We start from the raw sequence: 24,740 nt of genomic DNA on the forward strand, positions 1-24,740 counted from the left end.
TGCTCTTACCAATTTGCACATCCCCTCCTTGCCTAGATGAGTCAGCCCGTGAGCTGCTTCAGCCAGACATGGAAGGTATGCCCTGGGGGCCACTGGTTTACCATGTCCATCCGTCCAGAGCCCTGAGGACTCCTGGCCATATCCCTTTGCCTTCCAGACTGCTCTCTCCTGAGTGGAACACAAATTCTGCATCTCACACAACTTCTGTGTGTTGATGGTATTGAATACCATCAACTGTGTGGCGTCTGTCTGTATGGGGGTAGCAGCTGCAAGCTTTGCGGCTTCGTCTGCTCGGCTGTTACCAAGGGATACTGGGTCTTGGCTATATGTATGTGCTTTACATTTGATAACAGCCACTCTGTCGGGTTCCTGTATCGCTGTTAGAAGCCTTTTTATATACGCTGCATGCGCTATCGGTGTGCCAGCTGCCGTCATGAAATTTCTGAGCCGCCATAGGGCTCCGAAATCATGGACTACCCCGAACGCGTATCTAGAATCGGTGTAGATATTGGCAGACTTTCCCTTAGCCAATTCACATGCTCTGGTTAGGGCGACCAGTTCAGCAACCTGGGCTGAGTGAGGTGGGCCTAGCGGTTCCGCTTCTATGGTGTCTTGGTCATCTACGACTGCGTATCCAGTACACAAGTCTCCCGAGTCTGACTGTCTGTGACAACTACCGTCCGTGTAGAACGTGAGTTCTGCATCTTCTAGTGGATTGTCACTGATGTCAGGCCTTGCGGTAAAATTTTGGGTCAAATATTCCATACAATCATGTGTATCTTCCTTTGCATTAAATCCTCCTTCCCCATCACTCTCACCTCCCACCCTTTGTGCCTGTCCAGGCACACCTGGGAGAAATGTTGCAGGGTTTAATGCACTGCATCTCCTTATGGTGATGTTTACGGGGGCCATTAATGCCAATTCCCATCTCGTAAACCTGGCTGATGAGACGTGTCTGGTTTGGGCAGAATTCAATAAGGCAGATACTGCATGTGGCGTATGGATTGTGAGGTTGTGGCCTAGCACGACATCTTCGCTTTTCGTCACTAGCAATGCTATCGCCGCAACACTACGCAAGCATGTGGGGAGGGATCGCGCTACCGTGTCTAGCTGCGCGCTGTAGTATGCAATTGGCCTGCTGGCATCACCGTGTTTTTGTGTTAGTACACCTGCTGCGCACCCAGCACTTTCTGTTCCGTATAGTTCAAAGGGTTTCCCATAGTCTGGCATACCTAGTGCTGGTGCCTGCGTTAGGCATTGCTTGAGTCTTTCAAATGCTGTTTCGGATTCGTCTGTATGCGAAATCCGATCAGGTTTGTTTGAAGAGACCATTTCCTGCAAAGGTAACGCCAATATGGAAAACCCTGGGATCCAATTACGGCAATACCCACACATTCCTAAAAACGTCCTTATCTGTTGCTGGGTTTGTGGCAGTGTCATGTCTCTAATGGCTTGGATTCTATCAGCGGTCAGGTGTCTCAGTCCTTGTGTTAGACAGTGTCCCAAATATTTTACCTTAGTCTGGCATAATTGCAACTTGTCTTTGGAAACCTTGTGACCTGTGTCTGAAAGGTGAAACAGGAGCTGTTTCGTATCTTTCAGGGAAGCTTCCAGTGAATCTGAACACAGCAGTAAATCATCCACATACTGTATCAATACTGATCCACTCTCTGGTTGAAAAGACTGTAAACAATCATGCAAAGCCTGAGAAAATATACTTGGACTATCTATGAAACCTTGGGGTAATCGAGTCCACGTGTATTGGACTCCTCTGTATGTGAATGCAAACAAATATTGGCTGTCAGGGTGCAGAGGTACCGAAAAGAAAGCGGAGCAGAGGTCAATAACAGTGAAAAATTTGGCAGTGGGAGGAATTTGCATTAGGATGACAGCTGGATTAGGCACTACGGGGAACTGACTCTCGACTATTTTGTTAATCCCCCTTAGATCCTGCACTAGCCTGTAACCCCTCCCCCCACTCTTTTTAACAGGGAAGATGGGACTATTTGCTGTGCTGGACGTTCTTACTAGAATGCCCTGTTGTAGCAAGCGCTCTATTACGGGAAAAACTCCTAACTCCACCTCTGGCTTCAGAGGATACTGTGGGATTTTTGGAGCTATCCTACCATCTTTTACTTGTACTACTACTGGAGCTACGTTTGCCATTAATCCAGTGTCCTGTCCATCTTTTGTCCAAAGTGACTCTGGTATCTGAGATGTCATCTCTTCTACCTGGGATGGGTTCCTATTTGTTATAACGGTGTGTGACATTAATTTTGATGGGGAGTCTAACATGTCTCGTACTTCCTGAGCGTGATTCTCAGGGATGTCCAAGAATACACCTTCAGGAGTACAATAGATGACGCAACCCATTTTACATAGTAAGTCTCTTCCCAGGAGATTGGTTGGTGCCGATGCAGCCAGCAAAAAGGAATGCTTGGTGTGCAAAGGCCCTATTGTAATCTCGGCTGGTTTGCTAACAGGGTAGTGCTGGACTACTCCTGTTACTCCCATGGCTGGAATTGTCCTACCAGTGGTTCTCATGCCCACTGTCGAATTTATCACTGACTTGGCCGCCCCTGTGTCTACAAGAAAGTTTAAAGTTTTACCAGCCACATTGATTGCAATCTCTGGTTCACTTCCAAGACTAGCAATCAATTTAACTGGTTGCAGATTACAGGTATGGCCACACCCCTATTGGGTATGCTGACCTCCCTGAATCCCATTGGCAGCAACTATTTGTGAGGGGGTTAGCTGGGAACTACCAGAGGCATGCCAATCTCTGTTCGGGGGATATCTTTTTGTTTCCCCTGTATGTGGCTCAAAACTCCGCCTCTGTGGACCCTGCTCCCAATGTCGTGTGTTGTGTTGTTGTCTAGGGGGTTGAAAAGATCTTTGTACATTTCTTACTCTACAGTCTCGTGCAAAGTGTCCTGGTTTGTTACAAGAAAAACATGTTATTATACTTGCCTTACCCACAGGATTCGGTGGTACATACGCAGGCTGCCTTGTGGTCAGCGCCTGTATACTTACTGACATCAACTTATCACTTTGCGACTCCCTGTGCCTAGTGATGTTTTTGTCATGATCAACAGCAGCCTCTCTCAATGTGGACACTGACAGACCTCGCCAGCATGGCTGCGTGGTCTGAACCCTAGTCTTTAATGTTTCTTTCAAACCATCCATCAGTACAGACACTGCTACTTCCCGATGGTTTGGGTTGGTCTTTATGTCCTCTATACCAGTGTACTTTGCTATTTCTGTTAGTGCCCGGTGGAAATATTCTGCTGCCGTTTCGGACTCTTTTTGCTTAATGGAAAATATTTTATTCCATTTAACAACGGCTGGGAAATACTCCTTTAGTTGTAAATTTATCCTTTTTACATTATCCTTATTGTATACGTCTGTAAGCGGTACATCTTTATCCAATTGACAGTCAGCTAAAAACTGAGTTGCGTCGACATTGGAAGGTAAACAAGCTCTTAGCAGTACCTGCCAATCCTTGTTGTTGGGCTCTACAGTGTTACCTAAATCCCTGATGTATTTTTGGCTAGCAACTAAGTCTTTCCTGGGGTCAGGAAATTCGGACACTATTGCTCTTATTTCCATTCTGGAAAATGGGGCGTACATGGCAATGTTCCTTAGGGGAGTGGCTCCAGACACATCTGTTTTTCCATTGGGAACTGCTATTACCCTTACAGGAGCAATTCTAACAGCATCTTCCTGTGTAGATTCTACAACTTGTGGTACAATGGTTTCAGTGTAGTGCATGGTGCCGTACTTACCCGTTGACACGACCTCACCTATCCCTCCGCTAGGGGCTTTCACTAATCTCGTGGGTGTCGCTGTGCCTACTGTGGTCTCTGATATGGTGGCCGCAAGAGAGAGAGCTGAAATTGTTGCCGAATCGTCTTCTTGTTCACACTCCTGAGGAAGGTTCAAAACAGGGTACAACTTGCACGGGTTAATACTTGCATGAGTTATTCGGTTAACATCATTTACATTTACAGGGTTACTAAGAGTTTGTGTTTTACAACCCAGTGCGTTTCTCTCCGCAATCAACCTCTCTCCTGCAATGTATGGTGGAGGAGGAGCTGTGGCAATCAGCTTCCTGACCGCCCCAGTTCCCGCCGCCAGAGCCAAACCTCTCTGTATCTCACCTTCCTGGTGCCATAACTGCAAGTAATCATGATGCTGAATTCGTCTCTTTGATGATTTTACGAGACATATCCTCCTCCTTAAATTTTGTAACACATCTGGACTGAAGCTACCTATTCTTGGGAACTTGTCCCTGTCTTGTACAGTCATTCTCTCCCATTCATCACATAAAACCTCTGTGTGACTACCGTATTTTTCACACATAATGTATCTTGCCGACCCGACTGGTCGGTTCTCCGAATCAACCTGAACCTGGGTTGATCGCCCCCTACCTGAGCAACTGGCCCCCATCGTCTGTAGGTGTTGCTTAGTCCTCCTTGGATTTTCTGTATCAAGGTTTTCAGCAAGCCTTTACAGACAACCAAATTACTCCACAGTAGGCCGGCGGTGGCGGTTTACCGAGTACCCCACTCACTCGCCCACCTCGACCAATACGACCTGATCACACCGATATGGTGCTGGCGTACTCGATACAGGGCCCCTATGGAACCTTCAGTTTACTGGAACATATGAGGGTTACCCGCAGGACACTTACTCTTTCCAGTAAAGTTGGGGTTGTTAGATAGTTCCTGAGTGACCAGCGAACTTCCCTTCCAAAAATAAAAAATTACACAAATCACGTCAGAATGTACAAGTAGCGTTTGTGACCACTTTTCTCTAATGGTATGAGGTCAGATTACTAACTACTGCACACAATTACGTGCGGTCCAATCGTTCAGTACGCGAGCACTATTTGTCATGTACTGAAAGATTAATGGAATCGATGTTTCCGGCTGCGATTCCTTCAACCAGAGCTTGTATGGCCTATATGGGTTCTGCACCAACACCCCAGGCGTTGTGCCACTGGACTTTTATAGCGGACCTTTTTACCTTATGACCTCCTGGTCTTGTTACCTTATGGTCCGCTATACTCTAATGCTCAAATATTATTTAACCAGGGATGCCTCCCTAGCCACCGTATATGTCACTTACACGTATGTCCCTTTACGAGTACCCGACTTTCCTTTTGGTTCCACCTTTAAAATTGTATAAACTTTTGTATACAAAACACACTCACTCAACACATGTACACTTTTGTTTCTATATCTATTTCTGCGCAGAAATTGTCTTCAGGCCAAGTGTGTTACCAATTAGGAGCAGGATCTGTTAAACTAAATTTCAGATTTTCCAAAAATAGATTTGCGTTATTTACCGCTTCGCGTTATTTATCGCTGTGCGTTAATTATCGCTTTGCGCTAAAATCCAACTTTATCACAACTTGAGCTACGTGGGCGTAACCAGACGCTACGTTGCGTAATGTACGCTGCGTGCGTCTGCCTTTTGGATTGCGTACGCTAGTCTTTGTTAGCGACACGTGTACGCAATGCAAAGGATCCACCGTAACACAATATATATTTTATCAATGTAGATGATCCCTGATCATCTACCGCAATCCACACTGCACACTGGCTGCCTCGTCTCTCGGACAAGCCGTGTGTTGTTCTATACTTTAACTATTACCTCTATTATTAAATAACAGCAAATCTCCTTTTAGCCCTTTCTATCAACTATAAAAATGTGGCAAACAGGAATAGTGATATACGAAAAATGAAATACACAAGTGAAAAGAAATGCAGGTATATATGCGTGCGTATGCAAGACAAAAGAAAAAAATAAACAGTTTTAAAAAGACACAAGCGTTTTGTTCTTACTTCCGGTTACCGGGTTCCTTCAGCACTCTTTACCTAAGCGAAGCAGACGCTTATCCCGTCAGCAACTGCGAGACAACCTCCCACCCTTTGCTGGAGGGATAATGTCTGCTGATCTACCTAGTGCAGATGTGAAAAGGATCGGGCGAGCCCGCAATTGACAATGCTAAATTCCTTTGTCGTATAAACAACCCTTTATGAAGCTAAGAACACTGTACGCTGTTTACTTAGGAAGTACCGTAATGGTACGCTATCTGCGTAGCGATCGCTCAGCCGTAGGCGAGACGCTCAAGCGTCACGTTCGCTCGCGGCCCAGTGATCACAGGACACGTTATTGGTTAAGTCTAGGGGAAAGATTCGCTGTTACGTAGTGTACGCTAGAGACCACGAGGAGGTCACCAGCGATGCAGACGCTTACAACACTTTACCTTGATATTAAACCTTATACCAATGAAACACACAGAATACCTTAATGTGAGTACAGGGTGTAAATGCAACCTTGTGTAACCTGACTACCTACAAAGCTGTTTGAGCGTCACCGACGCTCAAATGAACACTTAACACTATAGTAAATACACAAATACTGATTTAGGGTTCCAAAGCCTATTATCTGTATTATATCTAGTATACTTGTAAAAGAGTAACACAGTACAAATGATACACTACAATATAACAAAGACTTCCTAACCAAACACCTAACTAAGGGATAAACTACAATACTATCCTGGTCTAACACAATACAATACAATACTATAAAGTTTAGTCTAGGGGAGATATGAGAGAAAAGAGAAAATAGAGAGAGAGAGAGATAGACACAGAGAGAGAGAGAGGAATTGGCTCACAGAAAGACAATGATTACGGAGAGAACTTACGCACAAAGGGTATGATCGCCAGCGCCTCGATATCCAGCTCCCGATTATCAGCAGATAACCGTTGATGAGAGAGTGAGGGCTGGATGTGGTCGGTCTGCCTATTTATGCCCCACACACAATGCAATCTCCTAGTCCCTACAATCCTACAGTTTATTGGACACAGGAATTCGGCCCTGTACTGTAACCAAAGGTCATAGGTTGATTCATACAGGTGGGCTGTGCTGATTTCCAACAGCTCAGGTGGGTGGGGAACTGGGTTTCCCGCCGCATACCTGAGTATGTGCAAATCATAGAAATGGACATAAACTTCTTATGTCCATAACTATTCGCACGAGCGATTAATACGCTCCAAACCAACACCGGAATATTGCTAATTAAATACTCTTCCGATGGGTATCAAACACTGCTGTATGACTCCTGTTAGACCCTTCGTGCAATACAAAGAGGGATTCCTCCGCTCAGGGACATTCTATCTAAACCAAACTTACAGAAACTATTGAGGGGAACATGATCTATGAAATACATTAATTGTGAATATTTGTAACGAATGAGTCGCACGCTACGATCACATAAACTCTACCGTAAATGCGCATACTGCGCGTGCGAGTGCACGCTATTGCGGGTATGCGCTTCCACGGGAGAGCGTACGCATGCGCAGCACGGACCAGTGTGCGGTGCAAATATGGCAGTGTGCATTAAGACATTTTTCTGACTTCGACAGCCGCTACGGCCGCTAGACTAAGTGCACGTGCTACGCACTTTGTACGCTATTTGCGTACAGAGTCCTGCACGTGGTACGCACTTGGCGTACACACGCCGTGCTGAGTGTACAGAGAACACACAGCGAGCGCACACACAATGGATAACCTTTAAACTTTGTTAATGATATAATGTAATGATATGCTTATACTTTAAACCTTTAGCAGCAAAGTACTTTAGACCTTAAGTAGCGCTGGCGATACAAAGTACCTGCAGTGCGTACACCTTATCAATGCTATACACCTTATACAGATAAATCTACTTTAAAACCCATGCAGGAAAGTGAAAACACAACACCGTTTGTAGTTGAAACCACAGGGTTCTAAGGCCTCCGTGGATTGATTCCAAAAAGGTAAAACAATACAATTTATACACTACAGGCTAACAAGTAAATCTAAACAGAATAATGGCTACAGAGAATATACATACGTGAGAATGTTTCGCAAGCGCAACCCGAGCTCGGTCCTCCGCTGGTCATACAGATAGCGTTTAGAGTCTTCTGACCGGCCAGGCAACAATGATCCTTTTTTACACAACATGCATACACAATACAATGGTCACTGTAATCTCATTGTTCATTGGACACAGAGATATGTCTCCACATTACAGCAAAGGTCATAGGTGGATTTGAAAAGGTAGGCGATGTCTTTTCCAACTGCTCTTGTGGGTGGTATCCTCTGGATTCCCGCCGCATATGTAATTTACAGTAAATACAGTTAATGTTCATAATCTACTTTTGTACATAACTATACGCAGGAGCAAGCGATCTTTCTCTAACTAACACCGGAATGTTACCCTCAAAATACCCTACAGCTGGATACTAGACATCACCTTCCAACCTTTATCTGACCCTTCCTGTCATGCAAAGAGGAATCTCTCTGTCCAGGAACTGTTTAAACTAATAATACTCGCTGACATGGTCTAAGGGAACTATATCTACAATATACACTATTTGGGTTAAATATGCAATGTTCTAATAACACGCTACACGCTCACAAACTCCGCCGTAAATACCCATATCATGCGCATGATCGCCGGAGCGATCCTACGCAAATTGCGGATATGTGCACGCACGGCGGACTGAGTGCATGAGCAGCGGGCATGTGCATGGGGTTGGTACAAGGCATATGCATTATGATATTTCTCTGACGTCCTAGTGGATGCTGGGGACTCCGTCAGGACCATGGGGGGGGATTAGCGGCTCCGCAGGAGACAGGGCACAAAAATAAAGCTTTAGGATCAGGTGGTGTGCACTGGCTCCTCCCCCTATGACCCTCCTCCAAGCCTCAGTTAGGTTTTTGTGCCCGTCCGAGCAGGGTGCAATCTAGGTGGCTCTCCTAAAGAGCTGCTTAGAAAAAGTTTTTAGGTTTTTTATTTTACAGTGAGTCCTGCTGGCAACAGGCTCACTGCAACGAGGGACTTAGGGGAGAAGAAGTGAACTCACCTGCGTGCAGGATGGATTGGCTTCTTAGGCTACTGGACACCATTAGCTCCAGAGGGATCGAACACAGGCCCAGCCATGGAGTCCGGTCCCGGAGCCGCGCCGCCGACCCCCTTGCAGATGCCGAAAAGTGAAGAGGTCCAGAAACCGGCGGCAGAAGACTTTTCAGTCTTCATGAGGTAGCGCACAGCACTGCAGCTGTGCGCCATTGTTGTCACACACTTCACACCAGCGGTCACGGAGGGTGCAGGGCGCTGCGGGGGGCGCCCTGGGCAGCAATGAGAATACCTTGTTCTGGCTAAAAAATACATCACATATAGCCCCTGGGGCTATATGGATGTATTTAACCCCTGCCAGGTCTCACAAACATCGGAGAAGAGCCCGCCGAAATAGGGGGCGGGGCCTATCTCCTCAGCACACAGCGCCATTTTCCTGCTCAGCTCCGCTGCGAGGAAGGCTCCCAGGACTCTCCCCTGCACTGCACTACAGAAACAGGGTAAAACAGAGAGGGGGGGGGGCACTTTTTGGGCGTTTTTTGATATATTAAGCTGCTATAAGGGAGACAACACTTCTATAGGGTTGTTCCTATATATTTATAGCGCTTGGGTGTGTGCTGGCAAACTCTCCCTCTGTCTCCCCAAAGGGCTAGTGGGGTCCTGTCTTCGATAAGAGCATTCCCTGTGTGTCTGCTGTGTGTCGGTACGTGTGTGTCGACATGTATGAGGACGATGTTGGTGTGGAGGCGGAGCAATTGCCGGTAATGGTGATGTCACCCCCTAGGGAGTCGACACCGGAATGGATGGCTTTGTTTATGGAATTACGTGATAATGTCAGCACATTACAAAAATCAGTTGACGACATGAGACGGCCGGCAAACCAGTTAGTACCTGTACAGGCGTCTCAGACACCGTCAGGGGCTGTAAAACGCCCTTTACCTCAGTCGGTCGACACAGACCCAGACACGGACACCGAATCTAGTGTCGACGGTGAAGAAACAAACGTATTTTCCAGTAGGGCCACACGTTATATGATCACGGCAATGAAGGAGGCTTTGCATATCTCTGATACTGCATGTACCACAAAAAGGGGTATTATGTGGGGTCTGAAAAAACTACCTGTAGTTTTTCCTGAATCAGACGAATTGAATGAAGTGTGTGATGAAGCGTGGGTTAACCCCGATAGAAAACTGCTAATTTCAAAGAAGTTATTGGCATTATATCCTTTCCCGCCAGAGGTTAGGGCGCGCTGGGAAACACCCCCTAGGGTGGATAAGGCGCTCACACGCTTATCAAAACAAGTGGCGTTACCGTCTCCTGAAACGGCTGCCCTCAAGGATCCAGCGGATAGGAGGCTGGAAACTACCCTGAAAAGTATATACACTCATACTGGTGTTATACTGCGACCAGCCATCGCCTCTGCATGGATGTGCAGTGCTGGGGTGGTTTGGTCGGATTCCCTGACTGAAAATATTGATACCCTAGATAGGGACAGTATTTTATTGACTTTAGAGCAATTAAAGGATGCTTTTCTTTATATGCGAGATGCTCAGAGGGATATTTGCACTCTGGCATCGAGAGTAAGTGCGATGTCCATATCTGCCAGAAGAAGTTTATGGACGCGACAATGGTCAGGTGATGCGGATTCCAAACGGCATATGGAAGTATTGCCGTATAAGGGGGAGGAATTATTTGGGGTCGGTCTATCGGATTTGGTGGCCACGGCAACAGCCGGGAAATCCACCTTTTTACCTCAGGTCCCCTCCCAACAGAAAAAGACACCGTCTTTTCAGCCGCAGTCCTTTCGTTCCTATAGGAACAAGCGGGCGAAAGGACAGTCATATTTGCCCCGAGGCAAAGGAAAGGGTAAGAGAGTGCACCAAGCAGCTTCTTCCCAGGAGCAGAAGCCCCCCCCCCGGCTTCTGCAAAGCCCTCAGCATGACGTTGGGGCTTTACAAGCGGACTCAGGGGCGGTGGGGGGTCGACTCAAGAATTTCAGCGCACAGTGGGCTCACTCACAGGTGGACCCCTGGATCCTGCAGATAGTATCTCAGGGTTACAGGTTGGAATTCGAGAAGTCTCCCCCTCGCCGGTTCCTAAAGTCTGCTCTGCCAACGTCTCCCTCAGACAGGGCGACGGTATTGGAAGCCATTCACAAGCTGTATTCTCAGCAGGTGATAGTCAAGGTACCCCTCCTACAACAGGGAAAGGGGTATTATTCCACACTATTTGTGGTACCGAAGCCGGACGGCTCGGTAAGACCTATTCTAAATCTGAAATCTTTGAACCTGTACATACAAAAATTTAAGTTCAAGATGGAGTCACTCAGAGCAGTGATAGCGAATCTGGAAGAAGGGGACTTTATGGTGTCCCTGGACATCAAGGATGCTTACCTGCATGTCCCAATTTGCCCTTCACATCAAGGGTACCTCAGGTTCGTGGTGCAAAACTGTCATTATCAGTTTCAGACGCTGCCGTTTGGATTGTCCACGGCACCTCGGGTCTTTACCAAGGTAATGGCCGAAATGATGTTTCTTCTGCGAAGAAAAGGCGTATTAATTATCCCTTACTTGGACGATCTCCTGATAAGGGCAAGGTCCAGGGAACAGCTGGGGGACGTAGTAGCACTAACCCAAGTAGTGCTGCAACAGCACGGGTGGATTCTGAATTTTCCAAAATCTCAATTGACCCCGACGACACGGCTGCTGTTCCTGGGAATGATTCTGGACACGGTTCAGAAAAAGGTGTTTCTTCCGGAGGAGAAAGCCAGGGAGTTATCCGAACTTGTCAGGAACCTCCTAAAACCAGGGAAAGTGTCTGTGCATCAATGCACAAGAGTCCTGGGAAAGATGGTGGCTTCTTACGAAGCGATTTTCATTCGGCAGATTCCACGCACGAACTTTTCAGTGGGATCTGCTGGACAAATGGTCCGGATCGCATCTGCAGATGCATCAGCGGATAACCTTATCGCCACGGACAAGGGTGTCTCTTCTGTGGTGGTTGCAGAGTGCTCATCTGTTAGAGGGCCGCAGATTCGGCATACAGGACTGGGTCCTGGTGACCACGGATGCCAGTCTGAGAGGCTGGGGAGCGGTCACACAGGGAAGAAACTTCCAGGGAGTATGGTCAAGCCTGGAGATGTCTCTTCACATAAATATACTGGAGCTAAGAGCGATTTACAATGCTCTAAGCCTGGCAAAACCCCTGCTTCAGGGTCAGCCGGTGTTGATCCAGTCGGACAACATCACGGCAGTCGCCCACGTAAACAGACAGGGCGGCACAAGAAGCAGGAGAGCAATGGCAGAAGCTGCAAGGATTCTTCGCTGGGCGGAAGATCATGTGATAGCACTGTCAGCAGTGTTCATTCCGGGAGTGGACAACTGGGAAGCAGACTTCCTCAGCAGACACGATCTACACCCGGGAGAGTGGGGACTTCATCCAGAAGTCTTCCACATGATTGTGAACCGTTGGGAAAAACCAAAGGTGGATATGATGGCGTCTCGCCTCAACAAAAAACTGGACAGGTATTGCGCCAGGTCAAGAGACCCTCAGGCATTAGCTGTGGATGCTCTGGTAACACCGTGGGTGTTCCAGTCAGTGTATGTGTTTCCTCCTCTGCCTCTCATACCAAAAGTACTGAGAATTATACGGCAAAGGGGAGTAAGAACGATACTCGTGGCTCCGGATTGGCCAAGAAGAACTTGGTACCCGGAACTTCAGGAGATGCTCACGGAAGATCCGTGGCCTCTACCTCTAAGACGGGACCTGCTTCAGCAGGGACCGTGTCTATTCCAAGACTTACCGCGGCTGCGTTTGACGGCATGGCGGTTGAACGCCGAATTCTAAGGGAAAAAGGCATTCCGGTAGAGGTCATTCCTACACTGGTAAAAGCCAGGAAGGAGGTGACTGCACAACATTATCACCGCATTTGGAGAAAATATGTTGCGTGGTGTGAGGCCAGGAAGGCCCCCACGGAGGAATTTCAATTGGGTCGATTCCTACATTTCCTGCAAACAGGATTGTCTATGGGCCTCAAATTGGGGTCCATTAAGGTTCAAATTTCGGCCCTGTCGATTTTCTTCCAGAAAGAATTGGCTTCAGTTCCTGAAGTCCAGACTTTTGTAAAAGGAGTACTACATATACAGCCCCCGGTTGTGCCCCCAGTGGCTCCGTGGGACCTTAATGTAGTTTTGGATTTTCTCAAATCCCATTGGTTTGAGCCACTCAAATCGGTGGATTTGAAATATCTTACATGGAAAGTAACCATGCTACTGGCCCTGGCTTCAGCCAGGAGAGTGTCAGAATTGGCGGCTTTATCGTATAAAAGCCCATATCTGATTTTTCATTCGGACAGGGCAGAACTGCGGACGCGTCCTCAGTTTCTGCCTAAGGTGGTGTCAGCGTTTCACCTGAACCAGCCTATTGTGGTGCCTGCGGCTACTAGCGATTTGGAGGATTCCAAGTTGCTGGACGTTGTCAGGGCATTGAAAATATATATTTCAAGGACGGCTGGAGTCAGAAAATCTGACTCGCTGTTTATACTGTATGCACCCAACAAGTTGGGTGCTCCTGCTTCTAAGCAGACGATTGCTCGTTGGATTTGTAGCACAATTCAACTTGCACATTCTGTGGCAGGCCTGCCACAGCCTAAATCTGTCTAGGCCCATTCCACAAGGAAGGTGGGCTCATCCTGGGCGGCTGCCCGAGGGGTCTCGGCATTACAACTCTGCCGAGCAGCTACGTGGTCGGGGGAGAACACGTTTGTAAAATTCTACAAATTTGATACCCTGGTTAAAGAGGACCTGGAGTTCTCTCATTCGGTGCTGCAGAGTCATCCGCACTCTCCCGCCCGTTTGGGAGCTTTGGTATAATCCCCATGGTCCTGACGGAGTCCCCAGCATCCACTAGGACGTCAGAGAAAATAAGATTTTACTTACCGATAAATCTATTTCTCGTAGTCCGTAGTGGATGCTGGGCGCCCATCCCAAGTGCGGATTGTCTGCAATACTTGTACATAGTTATTGTTACAAAAAAATCGGGTTGTTATTGTTGTGAGCCGTCTGTTCAGAGGCTCCTACGTTTGTCATACTGTTAACTGGGTTCAGATCACAAGTTGTACGGTGTGATTGGTGTGGCTGGTATGAGTCTTACCCGGGATTCAAAATCCTTCCTTATTGTGTACGCTCGTCCGGGCACAGTATCCTAACTGAGGCTTGGAGGAGGGTCATAGGGGGAGGAGCCAGTGCACACCACCTGATCCTAAAGCTTTATTTTTGTGCCCTGTCTCCTGCGGAGCCGCTAATCCCCCCCATGGTCCTGACGGAGTCCCCAGCATCCACTACGGACTACGAGAAATAGATTTATCGGTAAGTAAAATCTTATTTTTTCGACTTTGATACTTCTTTGCATGATGTGCTGTTTGGGGACTAGTTTTTTTAAGTGCCATCCTGTCTGCCACTGCAATGCCACTCCTAGATGGGCCATGTATTTGTGCCGCACACTTCTGTCACTTAGCTTAGTCATTCGGCTACCTCATTGCACCGCTTTTTCTTCTTTGAATGATGTGCTGTTTGGGGCATATTTTTTTAATAGTGCCACTCCTAGATTGGCCAGTTGTTTGTGCCGAACACTTGTGTCGCTTAGCTTAGTCTTCCAGCTACCTCATTGCACCTCTTTTTCTTCTGTACATCATGTGCTGTTTGGGGCCTATTTTTTAAATCTATCATCCTGTCTGACACTGCAGTGCCACTCCTAGATGGGCCAGGTGTTTGTGCCGCACACTTGTGTCGCTTAGCTTAGTCATACAGCCACCTCGGATAAGTATTACCCCCGAATTCTGTAATTTTAGCTGTTTGATAAAAAATCATCCAGATCCAAAACAAAAACCAAAACACGAAAGGGTGGTTTAGGCAAAACCAATCCAGATCCAAAACACGAGCTTGGAACCAGAACCAAAACCAAAACATGAAAAGTCTCCGCCGCACATCTCTACTTGAAGTTGTAAGTGACTGCCCCTTTAAAAAAACATCCGGGATTGGCTGGCAAACCCGCTCCTCCGGTGATCTCAGACTGCATTATATCCCGCCGTGTGTGTCAGAGAGAGAGAGCGTGAAGGGGGAGGAGCAAGAAAGGTAGGTGAGCGAGAGGGAGTGAGAAAGATAGGGAGTCTTAGGCAGGTAGAGACAGACAGTGTCAGGGAAAGGGAGAGAGACAGTTTCAGGGAGAGAAAGAGAGACAGTGTTGGGGAGAGAGATAGTGTTGGGAAAGGAGAGAGAGTGTCGGATAGGGAGAGAGATAGTGTCAGGGAGAGAGAGAGACTGTTAGAGAGAGACAATGTCAGGGAGAAAGAGAGAGACAGTGTCAGTGAGAGTGGGAGTGTGTCAGGAAAAGAGTGAAGGAGAGAGAGAGAGATAGAGAGTGTTGTCAGGGAGAGAAAAAGAAAGAGATGAGTAAGAGAGAGAGATGGAGAGAGAGGGAGGGAAAGAGAAAAGTAGCACTACTTTACTTCTTCAGAGGTCTCTGTTGGGGGCGGACACTTCCCAACATTAGGCTCCGTCCTCTAAATACCCACAAATAGCGGGACACGGAGCTGTCCGGCTTGCTCCCCCCCCCTTTCTGAACCCTCCATGTGGTAGCCGCTGCACTGCCTCAGTAGAACGGGGTGAATGATTTCAGCGGCGGCCGTTCCTGTTCGCAGGGGGGGATTAACGGGAGATACGTACCTTGGGAGGGCAGGGTGACTAGCGGGTCCCCAAAGCAGCCTGGGCCCCATAGCAGCTGCACTCCCTGCACCCTCGAAAGTTACACCAGTGCACCCATCCCATGCTGCGTGCAAAAGATCGTCAGAAAAAGACGTCCAATCTCCGTACGCACACATCAAGTAAGTATGTAAGTCCTGTTACTGTACATGCCCACAACAGTCTCATGACACTCCCATGAGATGCATCTGTGCCATACGTCAGCATGGTAACCGGACAGCTGCTGCCCAGAAAAATGAATTTCATGTAAGGCAGATCCGACTCGTCCGGAGCTCCTTACCCCAGTGTGCATTGCATGGACAGTCTGCAGTTTGCAGTTTTCGGTACATGCCGCAGTTTGTAGAAAACCGACATAGAATCACCCCCTATGTTAGCAATGCAGATGGGCGGATGTTGGTGATATTAGACCATGCATCAGAAATAGTTAAGGAGTTACTAAAGAGTGAAGTTTTGTAGTATGCGCTTGTATTGTTCTGTATCACCTATTCTGTTACAAGGTAAGAAATAAGTCTGGTTTGTTCTCCTTTGCAGAGCCAGGCGGAAGCACACTACAAAGGCAGTAAACATGCCAAGAAAGTGAAAGCACTAGAGTCAACGAAAACGAAGCAAAAAAGCGTTTCTTCCAAGGACAGCATCAAGGCTATATCCAGCTCTACAGCTAACCACAAATCAGGTCAGTACAACGGCTGCTTGGAGCTTCATATTCTTTGTCTTATCTGCAAGTAGATGTGTGATACTTCTTGGGTTGTGCGAGTGCATTTGTGTACAAATCTAATGAATGTCAAAAAATGTATCCCGAGAATTAGTTGCTGACATTTTACAAAGGGCAATAAATAATTCAAAGTGATAATGACATTAAACTGAGAAATCTGTTTATTGAAAACCCACACGAGGAGTCACATACTATTTAAAAGGCAGATAGTAATAGTAATGCATTTTTATCTTTCCTTTCCAGTTTATTGTGTTCTGTCCCACTCATTCCCATTGTCTGAATGGGTCTTTGTCTAATGGGGCCCATACATCAGGGGAGTATCGGCCAATTCCCTATTCTACGATGCCTGGGTCAGAGGATAGGGGATATCCAACATGCTGGAAATCAGCATCGGCAGAACATGGGTCTGCGGCTCGGATGGATGGCCAGCATTACAGTTTGAAAGCCACTTGTCCACTTGTGAAATACACCCACTAGGTTTAAAGTGACAATCTTTCTTGCAGCTACATCACCTGCATTTTGCAAGTTATTACAGTAAGGCCAGAGTCAGGATTCATATAGGGGGTCATTCTGACGTGATCGCACGCTGCGCTTCTTCGCAGCCGTGCAATCGGGTCGGAACTGCGCATGTGCGGTGGCTGCATTGCGCAGACGTGTTGTAGCACTGCGATGGCACTAGCGAAGAAAACGGGTGCAGCGGAGACAACAAAAAGATTGGCAGGAGGAAGGCAGAACCGGGCGTCAACTCACCGTTTTCGGGGAGTGGTGAGTCCAAACCAGGCGTGTCCATACGTTTGGAGGGCGGATGTTTGACGTCAATTCCGGGACCTGCATCGCTGGATCGATCGCACAGGATAAGTAACTCTTACCCTGGTCTTCTTTTACAGTAAACATTTTTGCATAGCAGGGCTGCACAAGCGATCGCAGCCCTGCTATTCAGAAATACACTCCCCAATAGGCGGCGTCTAGTTGATCGCACGAACAGCAAAAAGTTGCTACATGCGATCAACTTGGAACGACCCCCTAAATACGTAGATAAAATCATACCAAATTATATAAATTTTTTAATTATTATATAAATTAAATATAAAATTATACCTCACACCTCTCAGTCTGGAAAACCTCCAGTGATGTCACTGGCATTTCCTGTTGCAGTACAGAAGCCCTCCAGACCTATCCTATTGGACAAACTGCATTCAGATTGGACTGGTTTCATTTTGTTTCTGTGTAAGTGCTGCGCTGGCAGCTATCATTGTCGTCCATGGTTGAGTGTTTGGGGGATGTCTATGAGCATAATCATCTCCATTACAGTCCATTATGGCGCCAGCAGTTGTGATATACACAATGTATAGAGGAGGATGATAGATTCCTCCGGGGCTTTCCAATTAGCCCCTGACCGCTGGCACTTATCAGGGATTAGGCGACGCGCGAAGCAGAATCCCCGATAACAAGCCCTCACAGACCTGTTTGTGCGTGGTAACACACGAGTCCGTGAACTCATCCCGGTTCCATGTGTTATCGCCCGAAAACGGGTCATTTACCACAAGGTAAAAACGGGCTATAACTGGATAGCCCAATAATACTATACTAAAGCCCGTTTTTGCCATGCTGTAAATTATCACCGCCAGTTGGATACCGGCCTTTATAAAAACAAGCTGATTAATTACTTAAAGGGGCGGGTTTACTTTCAGATTATTTTCATTTATGAAATACCACTTACCCAGACAGCAGCTTTGTGTCATATCACAGGCAACACAAAGTAATCAACTCTGCATGACAACACGAATACATGGCTAAATAAACAGAAGGAAGATACACTGTACATAACAATGGTGTGATGACATCATCATCCTCACCCAATCCCTGACTCCCACCTGCAGAAGCATGCTATGGCTGGTGGATGATAGACAGACGACAGTAAAAGGGGCTACAGTCAATAGATTGACACAATATGGTCGACAGTCAATACTGTAGGTCGACAGGTAAAACAGGTCAACAGGATCAACATGTAAAAGGTAAACAGTACAAAAGGTGGGAAGGTACATTAGGTCAAAAGGTCAACATGACAATGGTCGACTCATGTTTTAACAACTTTTGCTGAAGTTATTATCCATCTCACAAGCTATCACGCGTAAACGTGTTTCTACTGATTTGGGTCATACATGGTTACACATACAAAATAACCCCCCACCCCCCACGCACACACACACACACACAAAAAAAACCACACGCACACACACACACACAAAAATTTTTTTTCATGTTGACCTATTGACTATAGACCTTTTGACTGTCTATCTGTTAATCCACACCCACGGAAGACTACTAGGAAAGTTTTACCCACTGTGAACTCCTACAGTGATTGGGAAAAATTGTACTTAGCACAGTTGAGTTATAGGCTTAGGGCGAGCACCACTCATTCTTAGTGCTAAATAGGTCCAAATATTGGATGAAATATAATAAGTGCCATAATCATGACTTAACTTTACATGACACACACAGCAATATAGGGTGCACCAGACTCCAGCACCATATATTTATGACATTTGTTGAGGTAGATTTTATGATGTCTCACAGTTTCCTACACTTTCAGTAGCCCCGTGAGGAGCACGACGTTCCTATTAAAAATAATGGCTGCACTCTAATTGGTCAGATTGTGAGAAAAGCCATTGTGATTGGTTAGTACTCCAGGTGGGCATATTTTTGGGGGGCATGAAGGCAAAATACTTGTAAGTTGCAAATTCAGGCCAACTTTACTCTTCACTGTGCATTAAAGTTGATCCAACATGTGGCACCCTACTAATTATACATATGTCCACACATTGCCAAAATGCAAAATCCCTTGTACATTAGGGACCTATCTAATAAGAGAAGTAGTATTTACAGCAGTGTCATGCGGTGAGGTCAGTGGCTGGTGAGGCACTACAGCCATAATGTCCGCCGAATCCTGCCGATGACCCCTACCGCCGACGAGCCAATGCCCGCTACTGCCCCTGAGCCAGTGCCCGCTGCCACCGCCAATGGCTTACAAACTTGGCCACCATCAACTGACCCAGCCCTCCGCCACTAATTTGCATCTCAGTCCGATGCCTGCCTGCTCATCATACTTGTGATATATTATAAATTTTTATAGAAAAAAAATAAAAAATTAGTATTTGGGACTGGGAAGGGAGTGGGAGGAGGACATGAATGCAATTTTGTTGTCCAGGGCTTCCATTAACTTAATGTAAAAGGGTCTAAATGGGTTAACAAAAAAAATGCGTAAGGTCCCCCCTCCTAAGTATAACCAGCCTCGGGCTCTTTGATCCGGTCCTGGTTGTTTAAATACTGGGGAAAAATTGGACAGGGGTTCCCCGTATTTAGACAACCAGCACCGGGCTCTTAGTCCGGTCCTGGTTCCAAAAATACGGGGACGGGGAAAGATGAAGGGGTCCCCCATATTTTTAAAACCAGCACCGGGCTCCACTAGCCAGGGAGATAATGCCACAGCCGGGAGACACTTTTAAATTGGCCCCTGCGGCCGTGGCATTACCCCCCCAAACTAGTCACTCCTGGTTGGGGTTCCCTGGAGGAGTGGGGACCCATTAAATCAAGCGGTCCTCCCCCTCCAGGCACCCAAGGGCCAGGGGTGAAGCCCGAGGCTGTCCCCAGCACCCCTGGGCGGTGGATGCCAGGCTGATAGCCATAAGTGTTTAAAAAAAGAATATTGTTTTTTGTTGTGGAACTACAAGGGCCAGCAAGCCTCCCCCGCTTGCTGGTAATTGGAGAACCTCAAGTACCAGCATGCGGGGAAATAATGGGTCCGCTGGTACCTGTAGTTCTACAACAACAACAAAATCCAAATAAAAAGGGGGAGAGAGAGAGAGGGAGGAAAAAACACAAAAAAAAACACACACTGACCTGCCTATTATGCTGCTGCCGCCGGGCCGAACGGTAGGGGAGAGAGCTGCTGGCTGGGATGGGAGGGGAGAGTGCAGAGTGCTGCTGCCTGGGTCGGGAGGGAAGGCGGCTGCTGGCTGCGACGGGAGGACAGAGGAAACACAGGGGAGACTGAGAGCCGAACTCACTCCTGCTTCAGCCCCGCCGCCACTTCTGCCTCCAGCGCCGCTTGTGGGTGATTGGACAGCGGATCCAGCACTGGATCTGCTGTCCAATCACAGGTGCCTCGCTGACATAGGGCTGGTGTCCCTGTCAGCGATGCACTTGTTTCAGTGCCGCATTCCCCGTAATTTTTAAATGGGCTTTTACATCCCAGTGCTTGGCCCCGCCCCCTGCTCTGTCCCGTTATCATTATCTATGGGAAGCACTGCTATCAGTGCCTCCCAAACTCATTTAAATAGCTAAAATTATTAAAATTAAATACAGAAGATACTTATGACACAGAATATGTGTCATAAGTATCTTCTTTGTATTATTTTAATAATTTATCACAGGGTAAGCACTGCCTACCCTGCCTCCCCTGACTGCACGTCCCTGATTTACAGGAAAATAATGAATGTAAGGTATACTTGCTTACTCTACCGGAATGGCTAGGAGGCTCACAAAAATTGGGTGGCGCTCCTGACTGCCCGGAAGAGTAGCCAAGTCTCCTGGAGCCGACCACTACCCACCTGCAGCCATCCACTTACCAACCGAAAGTGGGCGGCCTGGGTGAGTGGGGCCACACCTACCTACCTGTACAATTTCTCACAACATGTCCTCCGCTGAGCCGACCTGGCTGCTCCCTTCCAGAGAGGACAGCCAGGAAGTTGGCAAGTATCCTGCAAGAGCGTTTATTAAGTAGTCATCTTGACTTTTTAATTATTTTTTTACTGAGTCCCATCAAGTGTATTTTATACCTCAACCCTCAGTCTTGCAAAGCTAGACATGGACTGATTGTATGGGGCAGTTACAAAAATCGTAATGTTCTGGTTATATGCGTGGCAGGCAATTATTAGGCCCCTTTTGTGTCACATGTTCCACATCTTAAAGGACCCACCTACAATAACAATACGCCACACTGTTGTTAATAATAAGTTTTATGTCTTCCTATTTCATTTTTAATCTTGTTGTCATTCTTTCCCGGATACAAAAGGAACCCAAGTGTTTATTTTTTGTCTGGCAGAAGTCATAAATCCTTGTGAAAGGATTCAGATATTGCATATCCCTTTAGCCGCTCCAAAAAAATACATTCTCTCTTCTACCCCTGGGAGCAGGAAAGTAATCATTCATTACCCACTTGGTGTCCCATTAAGCACAGAAGCATGACAGTAAAATATATGTTGAAAATCTGTCCATTTCCTTGGAAACAGAGAGAGCACAATCATCTGTACTAAATCCATCTACAAAGAAAGTGTAGATTTCCATTATGTCAGCACATGGTGCTTCCACGCGGAATGAAAGAAGAAAATAGGCAGCCAATTTTTACCGGCATACAGCGGCACAAAGCACCCGTGTAAACATTCAGCATTGTCGTACTTCACGTACTAATATTTGCAACCTTTCCCGTCACAAGGAAAATCACATCTTTTTTTTCTTTCATTAACTTCCTGTATCATTTCATCTGACGTACAATTTCCTTTTGGTTTGCTTGTGGGCACAATGGCCATGCTTGCTAGTTTCTGCAATTTAGAATCCACTAGAATGGAATCGCAGACATCCCTCAGCAAGATGTCTGTGGCATCAGAGTTCCTGGTTCCTGCCTACTTTCCGGGTGTGGATTAATAGATCGACAGTGTCTAAGTAGACAGTCATTAAGTCGACACTGAATGGTCGGCATGCATTAGATCGACAGGTACAAAAGAATGACCGATGAAAGGTTGACAGTGCTTAAGGTTGATAGGTTCAGAAGGTCAACAGCTTCAAAAGGTCGACATGGAAATGGACGACACACAAATAGTCAACACTTTTTTTTTATAGTTATTTTGTGCCAAATCTGGGATATTTCCTGTTATCTGACCACCAGCAGTAGAAACTTGACCCTTGTGGGCTCACTTTGCTTTACGCTTCGGGTATGGTGGTTACGTTCAATTGCCGCAGGTCACTATTCCCAATAGATGTTTACGTGGAGAGTAAATTAATCAGATCCTACATTTGGGACAAAATAATAATATAAATGTGTCGACCATTTGTGTGTTGATCATTTTTATGTCGACTTTTTTAACCTGTCGCCCTTATGATGTTGGTGGCTTTTGGTCTTTGGGAGTAAATACAAGTACCATGTTTTATTTTTTTCCTGGACCCAAAAAATTACAGTAAACGCCGCTGGGCCCTGTCACATCACGGACCCCTGGACATCATGGCATTCCTGACATGTGTCCCACCTGCCGTACTCCAAAATCTAGGTAGACTGAGGCAGGCTTGGGGATGTGGTTGCCTATTCTCCCTACCCCAGAGAGTTCCCAGCAGAGATTCTCCCATTAATTTCACAAACACGAACCCATTCATCCGGCGCATATCCACTACAGGTGTTCCACATGGGGGCAGATGTATTAAGCCTGGAGAAGTGATAAAGCAGTGATAAGTGCAAGGAGATGACGCACCAGCCAATCAGCTCCAATATGTAAATTGACAGGTAGGAGCTGATTGGCTGGCGCATTATCACCTTCCAATTATCACTGCTAAAGCAGATGCAGTGTCAGCTTTATAAGTGGGACGCATGCTCTCTGCTATCGCAATCCAAGCTGGCCATCCCAGGGGGAGAAAACAGCTCCCCCTGGGACTGCCTGTCTGGCTGTGATTAGCATGGAGCGCTTCCTCCCTGCACAGGAAGAGGACAACTTGAAACATGCGAAAGCATCGCCGCCGTGCAATGCTCTCTCACATCTGCGGGAAGGGGGGGGGGGGGTGCTGTATCCGGCATGCAGGACGGACTTGTTTAGTGCTGGGCGTCCCCCCACATGTCAAAGAAATTGATCGTACATGTGCATTTTCTTGCACATCTATGATCAGGTCTGAATTAGGCCCAGCGTCTTAAACTCAATGGGAACTGCATTAGGTCAAGTAAAGGTGAAAAAAATGCCATTGTTAAAAGAAATAAAAAATAGCTATCTAAGCTCGTATGACTGTGATGACTTAATTGCAGGTTAGTCAATGAATGCAGGGCTGCAATGCCATTCCAATCACAGGTAGAAACTGCTCATTATTCTAAAGACACCTACATTGGCAAGAGGGACGAATCTTAGTGTTGGTGTACTGTAGTTTCTATAAAAGCAAAACCAAGCGCCCATGTTCATCAGTGGTCCTGATCCACCAGGTAACTGACCCTCTAATACGGTAACAATGTATAATTCAAGTGCACAGTCACCCTAGAGGAGGGGGAGGTCTCTCTGGCAATGGGATCCGACCGGGGATTTCCCCTGTATCCCTGTGGGCTATTCCGACTGTGTAAAAGAGTCAAGTTTGTCCACACAAAACTCTGCAACCCATTGTTAGATGGACCTTGGAGCACAGGAGAATTGTCTTCTGAAACAGGAGAAAGCCTTCAGTAAATCGCTGCAACAAAGTTGGAAGCACATAATTTTCTAGACTGCCATTGCATTGTAAAGGATTAAGATTTCCCTTCACTGGAACTACTGAGCTCAGGCTAAACCATGAACAACCTCCTAAACCATTATTGCTCCTACACCAAACAGTTAGCAGTACGCATTTATTTGGCCACAATGCATCCACCAAACCCATATTCACCCATCAGACAGAGAGATGGTCAACTGTGTTTTATCACTCTAGAGCAGGCTTTTTCAACCAGTGTGCCGCGACCAGTTGCAAGGTGTGCCGCGGAGCCAGAGCAGCTTCCTGCACCTTCAGAGTGACCTGTTGGCCCGGGATCTTCTTAGAGGATCAGTCGTGCTCCGGCCATGACCTATGCCTTGAAAACGATGTGATATCATAGGTCACAGCCGCCGCGTCTCACCATCCAGCCAGCCCACCCGCCTGCATACACATCTTTCAGTTCCTGCCTGCATAAACAGCTTTCCTTGCCCACCCACATCCACACCTGCCCGGTAGTTGCAGAACTCCACTATGAACAGCCCCTGCCACTGAGGGACAGGGAGGAGGACAGCTGATAATATTTGTTATTTTATTTCTCCTGTGGGGAACAATATGATTTCAATAGGATTTATGTGGGGAGAATAAGAATTTATGGATTTATGGGGGGAACAATGTGAATAATTTATGTGTGGAGCAATAGGATGTATGAGGGGAGCAATGTGATTGTTTTTTCTGTGTAGGCTAATGTATGTGTGGATTTTATTTTATTTTTTACTGAGAGGGCCAATGTGTGTGTTTGTTTTTTGTTGTTTTTTCTGTGGGGAACTGATGGTGTGTCTTGGCAATTTTAAAATATTGTTCGGTGTGCCGCGAGTAAAAAAAGGTT

General features: G+C 46.7%; 1 protein-coding gene across 4 annotated transcripts in view; it reads left to right on the forward strand.

Moving 5' to 3' along the window:
• The window catches only part of ZNF385B (zinc finger protein 385B), an 893,240-nt gene that overhangs the window by 758,878 nt on the left and 109,622 nt on the right, over positions 1-24,740 (forward strand). For all 4 annotated transcript variants that reach the window (XM_063933338.1, XM_063933339.1, XM_063933340.1 and 1 more), the window contains one exon: positions 16,204-16,345. In XM_063933338.1, coding sequence (XP_063789408.1) covers positions 16,204-16,345 — 142 coding nt within the window. The remainder of the gene's footprint in view (positions 1-16,203; positions 16,346-24,740) is intronic.

Source organism: Pseudophryne corroboree, chromosome 7, assembly GCF_028390025.1.
Source record: "Pseudophryne corroboree isolate aPseCor3 chromosome 7, aPseCor3.hap2, whole genome shotgun sequence".
NCBI lineage: Eukaryota > Metazoa > Chordata > Amphibia > Anura > Myobatrachidae > Pseudophryne > Pseudophryne corroboree.